Here is a 13,718-nt window from a genome sequence, read left to right as displayed (position 1 = left end):
TCTACAGGAGCCGTAAATTTGGCGAATTATAATGAAGACACTTGCTATTATGAACAGTAAAGCTCTAGCTAATAGTAACTAGCAAATCTGAAATTGGATGTGCATGCAGATATGTAGATAGTAGATAAATAATATTGCCAGGAACTTGGGTAAGATTTGAATCATCAGGGTCATTAATATTACTCTCGGCAGAAATGAGAGAAACAAAAGCGAACGCCAGCCACCCACCCTTGAAAATGACGAACGCTTCAAGGAAGAAGAAGAAATTGCAATACCAGTGGTCAGTCACTGAGCTGAATGTCGGAAAAGATAACTTGCAAGGATATAGCTGAAAAGGAATGCAATGATTCAATCATCACTGGCCTGAATCGCCAGTGAATAGCCCTTCAAAGTCTAACTGGCTGATCATGCCATTGACATGATCTATTTCTTTATTCAAATCCGCAACATTTTGAGCAAGGCTGCTTGCCTCGTCGAATTTACGCCGTTTGTTGGCGTCGGCAATCATTTCCGAGACGAAAAACCTCTGTTCTTCAAGAACAATGAGCCGATCACGGAGTTCTTTCTCTTCCGCTTCAAGCGCTGAGAGTGCACTGCTGTTATTACTAGCTAGGCTAGTGGTGCTGCCACCCTGGTCTGGATTGCCGTATTTAATGGACGCAAGGGAACGGGGCTGGGCATTACCCTCGTTCATGCGCCTGCCATCTGAGGATGACGAATCAAAACTGAAATTCCTGCCGTGCGGAGTGGCATGCTTCAGGATTTTGGGAAGAGTTTTGAGCGGAAGCATATGCAGGTGGAGGAAGCTTGTGGCTTGATGGTATATTGCTTGTTGAAGTTTTGCTTGTGTTGGCGATTCTGTTGGGTGGTCACGAATGCGCCTTGCGGCTACATCGTATTGGGCAAAAGAGTCAATTAGCCTTTTACGGACTCTAGACGCCTCAGTTAGTTGAGCCGGTTCTGGAGGGTTATCGGGGTCTCTAGTTGTATATACAGTTAGAAAACAGCCACGGGAATTGTTGAGTTGAGGGAAAACGAACTGAAGAGCTGCTAGAATCTTGTGAAATCTCGGCAATAACAGCCTAATCCCTCGTTCGAACTGGACAAGGTTTTTATAAGCGCGGACATCCGGTGGTTCTTTGGCGATATCTTCCATGAAATCTCGTTTACTAAATATGGTGGTTTTGCAATCTTTGCATAATCGCACATCGAGGTTAATTTTATCTGGAGCCGGCTTTTCTGATAGTCGAGGTTGGGCTTTTGTGGTTAGTATGCACCAAATAAGAGCAAACAATAGTCAAACATACATTTGGTCACATCAAGGCTTATTAAAGAAGAACATTCAGTTGCCGGATCGCCACAAACAACCCTACCGCATGTTCTGCAATGGTGTCTTCGGAATATGTACGCAGAGAACTCCTGCTGACAAAAAGGGCAGTTGGAAACTTCCACATCATCTTGCCAACTGACGACAGACTGTTCGAGTGCTTTCCTCTGGTCTGTTTGCCAACCAATGGCCCATCTTTTAGACTGCACTTGTTCTAGAGGTAGCCCGGCAAGTAGTTGAGTTAGACGTGTCAATCTCTTTTCCAGCCGGGAGATTTCTAGGAAGGCTTTGTCAACTGTAGGTTTTCTAAGGGCCTTAAACGTATCCGTGTGGTCACGTTCCGCTCCTAAACAAATTTTAGCACTGGGAAAGTGTAAACCAGGCGGTAGTGCAATGTTTACCGGTAAAATCATTATAACCCTCTCGCGACTTGTAGCAGGTTTCACAGACGCGGCACCAAAACCCTCGTACTGGTTCGTGCTGAGCAGACCTCGAAAGCTTCATCTGATACATGGTGTGATCCTCGCAGAATAGACGGCCACATTTTCTGCAGTTGATACAGCCATTTGTTGCGGTAAGCCTTTTCTCACACATGGGGTCCAGGCAAACATCATTAAGTGACCATTGCTGCCAGTGAGACTTCGTTATCAGGTCATCAGGGTCGATAGGTTTAGCGGCCTCGGAAACCGAGCTTTCAGCGGTGGGTCGTGTTGACGGTGGTAAAAGTTGAGTGTTTTGGTTAGATTCAAAGACTTCCAGGCCTTTCAGCTTCTGGTTGAGTACAGCAAGTGGTTGAAATCGTTTGGCCTTTTCGACCTGTGTCTGGAACCAGTCCTTCACTTCCACTTGCTGCTCATCTTCGAGATTCCGATGTTCGTCATCGAGATGTCTGGGATGAAGGAGTGAGTTTCACGTGTCGGAGTAGCAGGTAAGGCATGCGTAATTACCTATTCAGCTGTAAGAGTGTCACCTATGAGAGTATCAGTACCCAGGCAATCCAAAAGACATAAAAGGAGACACAAGGTATCTTACCATCCCTTCGTTGCAGATAGGGCAAACCAGCGCCCCAGTGCTGCGGGAAGCCTTGGCTATGGACGAATCTCCATTTTTTAGAAAGACCCTCGAGGATAGATCCTGTGTATCAGACGATACCTGCGAGTTAGAGGTCTGGGAAGCCAAAGAGACACTGCTAGCAGACGGCGATATCGCATTCGATGAGCTAGTTTTGGGCAGTGGTTTTGGCGGAGCAGGATTTATCGACCGTCCACTACCTAAAACTCTGCCCCCGCCTATAGATCGGTTAGGCATGGTCTGCGGAGGGTTGTAGAGAGCAACAGCTTGCCCTCACGCATGCTGGTGCGGCTGTATCGAACGGCTTGACGGTGAGCAGGCACTTATGATGCTGCTTCGCCCTTCGTTCCCAAAAAGTCAAAATCGTCTTTGCCCCATTGTTTCGACTTATGTAATCAGGATTATGGGCCCATTTGACTCGGGATGCTGAGATAAGCGGATTTCAATCTTCCCATTGGCTCCCGATAATCCGAAAACCTAACTTTATTTCAACTCACCAGCCTCATTATGTAATCGATGATGAAGCCACGAAAAGTCCAAGTTGCGTTTTTGTCATTGAAAAGGAGCTGCTGCTATTTCTACCATCTTCGGCCTCGCGAACCACCTCCATACGCTTAACATCCGGCGCCCTTATGATACGGATGTGGACGATATAGACGATCTCTCTTGAATTTTCTTTATCTGCTGTCCCCCCCGGCCATTAATAGACATTTTAATGTAATTTACTGGTTCCGCAGAGACACATGTCAGCTCGAGTCCACCCATATGTGAGTTCCAACCCCCGGGGAAAGAAAGCAGCATGTTGCCTAACTAACTGTCTGGTTTCACAGGTCTAAACTTATAGATAACCCGCAGATTCAATCTGCGGCTCTCCGAAACCCCTTGCCGGTCCAATTCCGCATCTACGTTTGGCCATTTACGATATTATGGCCGGTTTTTCTTGCCTTCTACCTTTCTCCAGAACGATATGAGGCATACATTCAGGGCCCTGAGTGGGCTGCTTTATGGACTGGATCTATCGCGACCCTACAAGCTCTGCTATGGTTAATGACGAAGTGGAACATCAACATTGACGCGCTCTTCACTACCATACCTGCCAAATCCGTCAACGAGGCAGAGCTTATCAAAGTCATCCCGGCTGCAAACGCAGGATCTGCAGAGATTTGCAAGCTTGTAAAGGACAATATTGGAGGAACCGAGGTTGTCTCATTTTTGTTCCAAAAGAGACGCTTCCGTTACAATCTGGAGAAGGGGTGTTTTACCCCCTTACAGTATGTTCTTGATACTGAACCAAAGCCAACGCTGGGATACTTCCAGGAATCTCGCGGTCTTACTTCGCTTGCCAAAGTTGATGATGTTCAACAGCATTATGGAGACAACACCTTTGACATTCCGGTGCCCACCTTTGTAGAGCTCTTCAAGGAACATGCGGTTGCTCCATTTTTTGTCTTTCAAGTATTCTGTGTGGGCCTCTGGCTTCTGGATGAGTACTGGTACTATTCGCTGTTTACCTTAGTTATGTTGGTGGTATTTGAGAGTACTGTGGTATGGCAACGACAGAGAACACTTACGGAATTCCGAGGCATGAGCATCAAGCCTTATGATATCTGGGTTTTCAGAGATAATACATGGGTCGAAGTGAGCAGCGAAAAACTCCTTCCAGGAGACCTAGTGTCAATCAATCGGACTAAAGATGATAGTGGGGTTCCATGCGATATATTACTTGTATGGGGAAGCGCTATCGTTAACGAAGCCATGCTTTCTGGAGAGAGTACCCCTCTACTTAAGGATTCTATCCAGTTACGACCAGCCAATGACCGGATTGAACCAGATGGCTTAGATAAGAACTCGTTCCTATACGGAGGCACTAAGGTCCTGCAAATCACACATCCGAATGCGCAAGCTGGGCAAGAGAATGGCTACCAGCCCTTAAATGGGGCATCTGCCGCACCTGACAATGGTGCCCTTGGAATCGTTATCCGTACTGGCTTTGAAACCAGCCAGGGGAGCCTTGTTCGAACAATGATATATTCCACGGAACCTGTTTCTGCTAACAATGTGGAAGCATTCATGTTCATCCTCTTCCTCTTGATCTTTGCCATTGCAGCCTCTTGGTATGTTTGGGTTGAAGGCGTTGCTCAAGATCGAAAACGATCCAAACTTCTTCTCGATTGTGTTTTGATTATCACCAGTGTCGTACCCCCAGAGCTTCCAATGGAACTGAGCCTTGCCGTCAATACCAGTCTCGCGGCTCTCAGCAGATTTGCAATCTTCTGTACTGAACCATTCAGAATTCCATATGCTGGACGCGTTGATATTGCTTGCTTCGATAAGACCGGGACTCTCACAGGAGAAGATCTAGTGGTTGATGGTATTGCGGGCCTGACTCTTGGCCAAACCGGGGTACCCACAGACAAATATGGGGCACACACGACAGTCGCCAAAGTTACTGATGTACATGACAACACGACCCTCGTCCTGCCCTTGTGGCACGCACTAGTAAAGCTTGACGAAGGCGAGATCGTTGGTGACCCAATGGAAAAAGCGCTTGGCCAGAATGATACATTGACAAGCAAAGCTGGTTCCGCTGGAAGAACAGGCGACAATCTACTTGAATCAGTTAACATTAAACGAAGATTCCAGTTTTCTTCAGCATTGAAGCGCCAAAGCACTGTTGCTATTGTGAACATTCTCGACAAACGTTTATCCAAGCGGTCCAAAGCTACCTTCGTTGGTGTCAAGGGAGCCCCTGAAACCATAAGCACCATGCTTGTGTCCACTCCTCCGTATTACGAAGAAACGTTCAAGCATTTTACCCGCAATGGTGCAAGGGTCCTTGCATTAGCATACAAATTCCTTTCCGACACCGAAATTGGACAAAGTCGCATTAACAACCTGAAGCGTGAAGAGGTTGAGTCGGGATTGCATTTTGCTGGGTTCCTAGTATTACAATGTCCGTTAAAAGACGACGCTATCAAAGCCGTGCGAATGCTCAACGAGAGTAGCCATCGAGTTGTCATGATTACCGGAGACAATCCTCTGACTGCCGTTCATGTAGCGAAGAAAGTGGAAATTATCGACCGCGAAGTTCTCATTCTTGATGCCCCTGAACATGATACCAGTGGCACAAAGGTCGTATGGCGAAGTGTGGACGATAAATTCAGCGTTGATGTTGACCCCTCCAAACCAATCGATCCATCTATCCTAGCCGAGAAAGATCTATGCGTTACTGGATATGCCTTGGAAAAGTTCAGAGACCAACCAGGTCTCCTCGACTTAATTCGATATACCTGGGTATACTCCCGAGTGTCCCCCAAACAAAAAGAGGAGATACTGCTCGCTATGAACGAAGCTGGATACACTACCTTGATGTGTGGTGACGGTACCAACGATGTCGGAGCCTTGAAACAGGCTCATATTGGTGTCGCCCTACTAAATGGAACGCAAGAAGACCTCAATAAAATCTCTGAGCACTTCAGAAATACAAAAATGAAGGAGATTTATGAAAAGCAAGTGCAGCTGATGCAAAGATTCAACCAACCGGCTCCGCCCGTCCCAGTTCATATCGCCCATCTGTATCCACCTGGTGCGAACAACCCTCATTATGAGACGGCCATGTTGCGTGAAGCCCAAAAGAAAATCGCAGCTGGAACAGCACCTTCAGATGCCAATGGGGTACCAACTATTACATCTCCTGGAGCCCAAGCGTTACAACAGCCTGATGACACCAACTTAACTCCTCAGCAACGAAAGCAAAAGCAAGCATCTCTTGCTGCTTCGTCCCTGGCTGATAAGTTAAGCGCCTCCATGATGGAAGGGATGGATGAGGACGAACCGCCGACTTTGAAACTCGGCGATGCGTCCGTTGCTGCTCCTTTCACGAGTAAATTGGCAAATGTCATTGCTATCCCGAATATTATTCGACAAGGACGTTGCACTCTAGTTGCCACAATTCAGATGTATAAAATTCTTGCACTAAACTGTCTAATCAGTGCCTACAGCTTGAGTGTCATTTACCTTGATGGCATTAAATTCGGAGATGGACAAGTCACTATCAGTGGAATGTTGATGAGCGTGTGCTTCTTCTCCATATCTCGCGCAAAAGTATGCCTCGGAAACCTTACCCCATTTTCTTTCTGATATGATATCCCCGCTGACACTACAATAGGCAGTCGAAGGACTATCGAAGGAACGACCCCAACCGAATATTTTCAACATATATATCATGGGATCAATTCTGGGCCAGTTCGCGATCCACATTGTTACTCTGATTTACATTTCACAATACGTATACTCCATCGAACCGTAAGTTCCCCATCGCGGTTTTTACCCCTACATATGTAGGTAAACTTCATTCTAACCGAGCAAAATTAGACGCAAGGAAAAGATTGATCTGGAGGGCGAATTCGAGCCGTCACTTCTTAACAGTGCCATCTATCTGCTACAGCTTATCCAGCAAATTTCCACATTCTCAATCAACTATCAGGGCCGGCCATTCAGAGAGTCCATTCGTGAAAATCGCGCTATGTACTGGGGACTCGTGTTAACCTCGGGTGTAGCGCTGTCTTGCGCGACCGAATTTATCCCAGAGCTCAACACTAAACTCAGACTGGTTCCATTTGAACCTGGATTCAGGGTCAGGCTCACACTGACCATGATCTTGGATTACGTTGGTTGTTGGCTTGTGGAGAACATACTGAAGACCAACTTCAGTGACTATAAGCCAAAGGCTATTGCCGTGAGGAGACCTGACCAACTTGCCGCCGAAGAAAAGAGGAAGCAAGAAGAAGAAGAGGACAAGGAAAAACAGAAAGAAGCCGAGAAGAGCACATAGATGTCATAGGATCATGTCAACCTCTTCATTTTTCCCCCTCCGATGACTGTTACTCAGTACGTCGCCTTCATATCATGCTTCAAACAGGGTTGAAGAAGAAAAGAAAAGAAGCAAAAATTTTGTGTTATGAGTGAGGGAAACGGGGAAGGAAAAAAAAAAAATATGATAAGTACGGTTTTCTCTTGATAAATGGTCAATTTTGCATGTTTATAATTGGGTTGCTCTCGCTTTTTTTTTTTTTTTTTTTTTTTTTTTTTTTTTGTAGTTGGTTCCTTTGTGTCCCCGGCTTTCCGAAGGAGGCGTTCAGCTCAGGCGGTGATAAAGGGGATAAAAATAAAGGATCCGTGGAATCAGTCTCATCAGCACATCACTTTCCAGCCTTTCCAGAAACATGGAAACTCCGTTTATGGTCAATAGTATCTAGCGAGGATACGAGGGAAGATCAGCTAAGTACCTGCAAGCAACCGCTTCCAAGATATTTGACTGAATATCTGCTATGTTGTTTTCAGCCCTGCTTCGGCAACTAGTCAGCCGCTCCCTCCGTGGTTAGCTATGATATCGGCGCAGCTCTCTGTGTAACTAGGCAGTTACTTTGTTGCGTACCAGGCCATTCCTTCACAGTAAAAGCAATTATCTATATTTCGTACGTTCCAGTCCTAAATGATAGAATTCATGCCACGCGTCTTGGAAAGGCGACCAAATCGCCTACCGGACGTTCTTCGATCACATCCGTACCTGACAGGAGAATAGCACAATATTGAAATTGAAATCGAAATTGAAATGTGATAGGCACAATAACGGGAAATGATATTGAATAGATCGACCGTTCTAAACGTTACACTGCTTAAGGGGATGTTGTACCAGCCGGATGAAGCACCCAGACCCATTGGCTGTAATACTCCTCCGGAAAGAGGTCGAGCAGGATGAAGCAAGACAAAAATAACGTCTCGTGCCCTTTCTTCAATATATACATAGGGAAGTATATGCTGTACAAGAGCTGACAAATGGGGCACCAATCTCCTGGCTACCAGAGAGCGAGCTAGGGGAGCCAAGTACCCATATGTTCAATTTGAGCGCTCAGCATGGTGCCTAATGAGGCGACTTGCCTCTCAGGCGTGGTGCACCCGGTATGATGTACTCTTTGTGTGCCAATAATTTGTCTTGAATCGACACCTCCGAGTATTCCGTTCTGTGCAATTGAGGCTTGCTCATCACAAATTTGATCCTACCAGAGGCAGAAGACACAGGAAAGACATCTTTCATCGTGGTGTCAAGACGTCGAGACTCGAACCGCGGTCAGTGGCCTTTGTCCGAGTGGTTCCTGGCCGTAAACTCCGCTCCCAAAGGAGACCCTGTAATTTGAGTATCGGCCTTCTGCAACTAGGCATTTTGGATTCGACAACACATGCGTTGTCATATGGTTCCTTTTTCCCCATAGTATAAGCTGTATCCGGATGTAGATGGCGCATTGCGTGAGTTTTCCCTGTAAAAGAAGACATGGTGGGTGTCCCAGAAACGCTACCACCGGAGGTTGAGGGCCGGGGTGTACCGGTACCGTAGTTCTCTTTCGAATAGGACGTTTTGCCAGAACGTAGCTGAGATGCAGAAGCAACAGTCTTGCTATCACCCCCAGAAACTGAAAGCTCATAGAACTCATTGACTGTTCCGGCCATTAGCCCAGTTCGGAGGACAGCCAGAAGTCGTTTTAGGTTTGGAATGCAAGTGGCCACGATTGAAACGCAGAGGATGGCCTGCATCCAGATAGTTGGCATAACGGCTAGCCATGATCTCTCAGATGCAGAGGAAGCGAAGTAGGAGCGTGATGTAATGGTCATCACAATAGTAAAAGATGGGACACTATTTGTAGTTTCATGTTAGCCCGGTGATCCTCTTCTAGTCGACGATTATCGAGGCGCTCTCATCCATCTCTCTGTCTCAATTTCCAGCTGACTTACATCAGTCTCATGCCAAAAAGAGCAGCAATAGCAAGTTTTTTGATGCATGGTATTTGCACCTGGGATACAAATAAAAATGGAAGAAGGACCAGCGCGAAATCTGTAATCATGCTTCCTATATTAAGGCCAACATGTAGGGCGTATTGGTTGAGCCAGCAATTTTCACCTGATTTCCATGGTTGAGCGAACCCGCACTGCAGTGAAAGGGATAAAACACCCGCCAACCCCCAGAGGGCCAAAACCCCGAGGAGAATGCGGCACATCGATAGGATGCATTTCAATGGCTTGATCGAAATGAGAAGTAGAGTAATGGAGGCCTTTGAGCATGCCAGTGAAGCAAGGGCCAGTATCTGACTGATGTATATAAGCTACTCGACCGAAGGACATGTCAGTAATCCGTTCAGCGAGTATGCGCAAAGCAGAGGGAGGAAACATTTTCATACAATTTCAAACCCTTCCATTGGCATATGCCGGAGGGCACTTGGCTTCCGCCCCAGACCTCGTAAACAGGCAAAGTTTATGCATATTCCCTCAGCGGTTGACAAACACTTTTCCGGTCAGTATTAAGTGCGTCTTCTTGAAAGAAGGAGGAATATTGTCCCCGGGTAACCAGAAGGGAGGATGCATACAGCAGCAAAAAGCAGGAACCAGTCGCTCCATGCCAGTGTTCTGAGAACCCTGAACCGCGCGATGAGTGTTGTTGCCGTCACGGAGACGGTAATGATCATGAACAAACAGGTTGATACGATGACCCACGGGCTGTGGTTCTCGGACGTCGGCTGTATAAAAGGCTGATAGAGCGGGTCTACACTCCGTTTAGACATCACGACCCATATATGATGGATATCAAGCAATTCTTCCGTAGTTTAGGGGACACAGTCAATAGGTTTGCACAGGCGCTGCACTAACCCTTCGTACTGGTGGAATAGAGCTGGATATATATCGTTGTTCGATGTCCGAATCCGACTCTGAATTGAGCCATATCATCCCTCCGACACCAGCAGCATGACGGTTTTCTTTGAAGCATTTAAAAGTAGAGGCGAAGCGGCGTAGATCCCTCGGCTAGGGACCCAGAAGATCCGCAACGATAGAGTTGCATCTGTGCCTGAGCCGCGCCGCTGAGATTTCAACGACGACCAGGAGAACTGGTCGACTGGTCACTTTTCCTGTGAAATGTGCTCCCATCACTAGCGTCAGGATAGGCATCTCGCTCCTCACTTTTCTCCTGGTCTTCTTTTGCTTCTTCTCTAGTTCTTCTTGTCCCCTGTGCTCCAGGGCATTTGCTTCTTCCTGCGGGAGGTCGGAGCTGGAGACCAAGTGCAACACATCTCCCGTAACCACCAGCAATCGCAGACGATCCAGGCATATGTAACTGGCCGGCATTTCGCACATCTCGCACATCTCATGCCAGAAAAGCCCTTTCAACGGCGCCACTTTGTTGACCACCTTTGTCTCCTCCTCGAAGCCCCGACATGGGCATGGTCGCCATGGCTTTGTTTGTGTAGCCATCCCAGTCCAAGTTTGGCGGGCGATCCATCTGATATTCCCAACTCGCAGCCAACTTGGAAGAGCCGGAGTTGCTCGTTCTGAGTGGGAGCATTGCCCCTGCTGTGGCGCTTCCAATAAGCGAAGCGAGCTTCTTGACTTCGTCACCTTCAGGATCCTTCAGGTGCTTTTTGGTTATCCTGATTCTGGCCCGTTTGCCCCTGAGCAGGTAAACTCTAGTCGAGGAGGCCACAACGTTTAACGGGGGGTGATAAATGGTATCGTGCCACTGGCATCAAGTCGCAGAGTATCTCGTCCCGTACCGAGTAACGAAGTATTCGTTACTTAGTTACTCGACCAGGGGCGCCGTGAAGCTTGGGGAAAATGTTGCCTGCCGCAAAAGCAAACATGGATTTTATATCCTGCAGCTCGTGTCTAGCCCAAGGCAGACGATGTTACCAGTCGACTCACGATGCCAAAGAACGATGCCCATGTTTGACATCCAAACGAGACGGTGCTCTTTTTCTTTGTGATGGACAAAAAGATGGATCACACAGCATCTAATCAAAAGTCAGCTCCTGTTCTCCTTTTTCTCTGTGCCTTTCCCCTCCCTCCCTCTCTCCTTTTCTTTCATTCTACTCTCACGGCTCCCATGCACCGTCTTCCTCTGCTTCTTCCTCCTATCTACTGCTTCTTTCTGTCGTTTCTGGATACCTTTTTCTGGGGGTTAGATACAAGTCTATCCACTGTCCTCGTCCCTTGATATCCTCTCTTTTCTTTGCTACTTTGACCCTTCTAACCGGCCCCTTTTGATAGCCCTCCCTTTGAGAATGGACGGGAATAGTCTCACTTCCTTGGACAGGAAGGAGGGCTACTGTCTGAAGCCGTATGGCGGCAATTCAGAGAAAGGCATCAAACCGAAAACAATGGCTGAGCCAGGCTCTCCGGCCGCTGCTGCTGCTGGTAACCAAGCTGCCGCAGACCAGTCGAAAGTGAAGGTGATTTACCCCCTTAGGGCCTGTCTTTCTATCTGGCTAACAATAAATCTACTAGCAACTTTTCAATTTCACTCAAATTTTCTTCTTCTCCCTGACGTTTATGTCCAGTTGGGAGTCGATGGCCCTGTATGTCCATTAACATGGCTCAAATTATTCTGCATGATATCTGCATAAACTGACTCCACTACTATGATTGCTTTTCCTTCAGAAACTTAACTGCTGTTTTTACCAATGGTGGCCCTCGAGCTCTGGCTTGGGGTATTATTGTCGTCGTCGCCGGTGGGTTGGCCCAGTCCGCCTCTATGGCAGAGATGGCTTCCATGCAGCCCATTGCTGGCGCTCAATATCACTGGACTCATTATCTAGCTCCTCAGAAGCACAGAAAGTTTATTACTTGGATGCAAGGTATGTATATCTCGCTCTGTCACTCATTGTTCTATTACTATTTTATGTCCAGGGGCGTTGTCCACTAACATATTGTATATAGGTTGGATTACCTGGTTTGCCTGGGTGTCACTCCTTGCTGGCGTGGCCAACACAACGGCCACTATGATCCAAGGTCTAGTGACTGTGAACTTCCCTGACTATCAGCCTGAGAGGTGGCATCTTACATTCATCATTTTTGCCATGTTGATCGTCGAAGGGTTGATGAACATGTACACCTTCTGGCTGATTCCCTGGGTCGAACTTCTGGCCGGAATCCTACACGTGGTTCTTTTCATTGTCTTTGTCGTTGTGCTTGTGTCTATGGCTCCTCGCCATACCCCTGGATGGGTTTTTGGAGACCACTCATCCTCCTCCGGATGGAACAACGAATTCATTTCTTGGAATTTAGGCTTGCTCACTCCCACCTGGGGCTTTGTAGGTAGGGTAAGCCCTTTGCCCACTAATATCTGCAGGCAGATACTAACGGATACTTGCATCAGGTTTTGACGGAGCAGTCCACATGAGCGAGGAAGTCCGTCGAGCAAAGCAGGCTGTCCCCAGATCTATGGTCTGGACTGTTGCAACAAACGGGGTTCTTGCATATGCAATAATAATTACTATCCTTTTCACCATGGGTCCCATCGACGGCGTCTTGAAGTCAAACTTCCCCATTATCGAAATATGTCGACAAGCTACCGGCTCTGTGAAGGCTGCAACAGCCATGGTATCTGGTCTGCTCATAATTTCTCTTGCTGTTAACCTTGCCAGTATTGCATCGACTTCACGTCTTACTTGGGCGTGGTCTCGAGACGGAGGTCTCCCAGCCTGGTTCTCAGTGGTAGGTATTATCCTGCGTTGTTCCATTTTGTATCTCCATACTGACCATAGTACTGCCAGATCGATCAAAGACACTGTGTCCCCGTTCGTGCTGTTTGGCTTTCTATTGTCATCGTCATGGTGCTCGCTTGTCTAAACATAGCCAGTACTACTGCTTTTGGCGCCTTTATTGCCCTCTCAACCATCGGACTGTTTAGCTCCTACTTCATTGCAATTGGCTGCATGGTAATTGCGCGTTTCTCCCTGGATCGCCCCTTGGAGCTCGGAGAGTGGAACATGGGCCGATATGGCCTGGCTGTCAATATATTTGCGATGTTTTACACTGCATATGTGACGATCTGGCTACCATTCCCCTCTCTACTGCCAGTTAGTGCGCAGAACATGAATTATTCATTGCCCATTTTCGCCTTTAGCACGTTGTCTGCGATCCTGTACTGGTTCATCAGGGGTAAGAAACACTGGGCTGGCCTGAATAAAGAAGTTATCCGGTTGGTCGTTGAACGAGGTGAGCTGAGTTTGATCAGCTGAGAAGACAATCTCCTCCATCTGCCATCTCCTTTATTTCCAAAAATTTCCTCCCTCTCGGCTGTTGACGGCCGTATACCTTTCTGAATGTTTATTTTGCTGTGGTCTTTTATAATCCACCTTCAGACAGAGCTTCAGGGTTGCTTTATTTACCTTCGGTTATAACTTAAGACGATTAACAAGTACATACATACTCGCGAAAACTAAAGGAGTTGGAGCTATTGATACTTACAAGCATAGTCTATTCACTACTTTTTTAG

At 47.1% G+C, this 13,718-nt stretch overlaps 4 protein-coding genes across 4 annotated transcripts; 2 read left to right on the top strand and 2 right to left on the bottom strand.

Annotated features, from left to right (window-relative positions):
* Positions 1–355: 355 nt before the first annotated feature.
* On the bottom strand, positions 356–2,635 carry ARB_05707 (uncharacterized protein; the record flags this gene model as incomplete). Its single annotated transcript, XM_003016262.1, has 4 exons — positions 356–1,224; positions 1,308–1,633; positions 1,818–2,176; positions 2,360–2,635. 4 exons carry the CDS (start codon positions 2,633–2,635, stop codon positions 356–358), a joined length of 1,830 nt encoding a protein of 609 aa, XP_003016308.1.
* An 810-nt stretch (positions 2,636–3,445) lies between these two features.
* ARB_05706 (uncharacterized protein) lies at positions 3,446–7,232 on the top strand (the record flags this gene model as incomplete). The annotated part of the gene is made up of 3 exons (XM_003016261.1): positions 3,446–6,502; positions 6,567–6,703; positions 6,773–7,232. 3 exons carry the CDS (start codon positions 3,446–3,448, stop codon positions 7,230–7,232), a joined length of 3,654 nt encoding a protein of 1,217 aa, XP_003016307.1.
* A 1,259-nt stretch (positions 7,233–8,491) lies between these two features.
* Positions 8,492–9,450, bottom strand: ARB_05705 (uncharacterized protein; the record flags this gene model as incomplete). Its single annotated transcript, XM_003016260.1, has 2 exons — positions 8,492–9,089; positions 9,188–9,450. The coding sequence occupies 2 exons, from the start codon at positions 9,448–9,450 to the stop codon at positions 8,492–8,494; spliced, it is 861 nt and encodes a 286-aa protein (XP_003016306.1).
* Positions 9,451–11,204: 1,754 nt separating this feature from the next.
* Positions 11,205–13,461, top strand: ARB_05704 (uncharacterized protein; the record flags this gene model as incomplete). The annotated part of the gene is made up of 7 exons (XM_003016259.1): positions 11,205–11,398; positions 11,517–11,670; positions 11,726–11,796; positions 11,879–12,075; positions 12,158–12,535; positions 12,597–12,934; positions 12,985–13,461. 7 exons carry the CDS (start codon positions 11,205–11,207, stop codon positions 13,459–13,461), a joined length of 1,809 nt encoding a protein of 602 aa, XP_003016305.1.
* Between the last annotated feature and the right edge of the window lie 257 nt (positions 13,462–13,718).

Source organism: Trichophyton benhamiae, assembly GCF_000151125.1.
Source record: "Trichophyton benhamiae CBS 112371 chromosome Unknown contig01145.0, whole genome shotgun sequence".
NCBI lineage: Eukaryota > Fungi > Ascomycota > Eurotiomycetes > Onygenales > Arthrodermataceae > Trichophyton > Trichophyton benhamiae.
The sequence above is the reverse complement of the archived record's forward strand: the minus strand, read 5'-3'. Positions and strand labels throughout refer to the sequence as shown.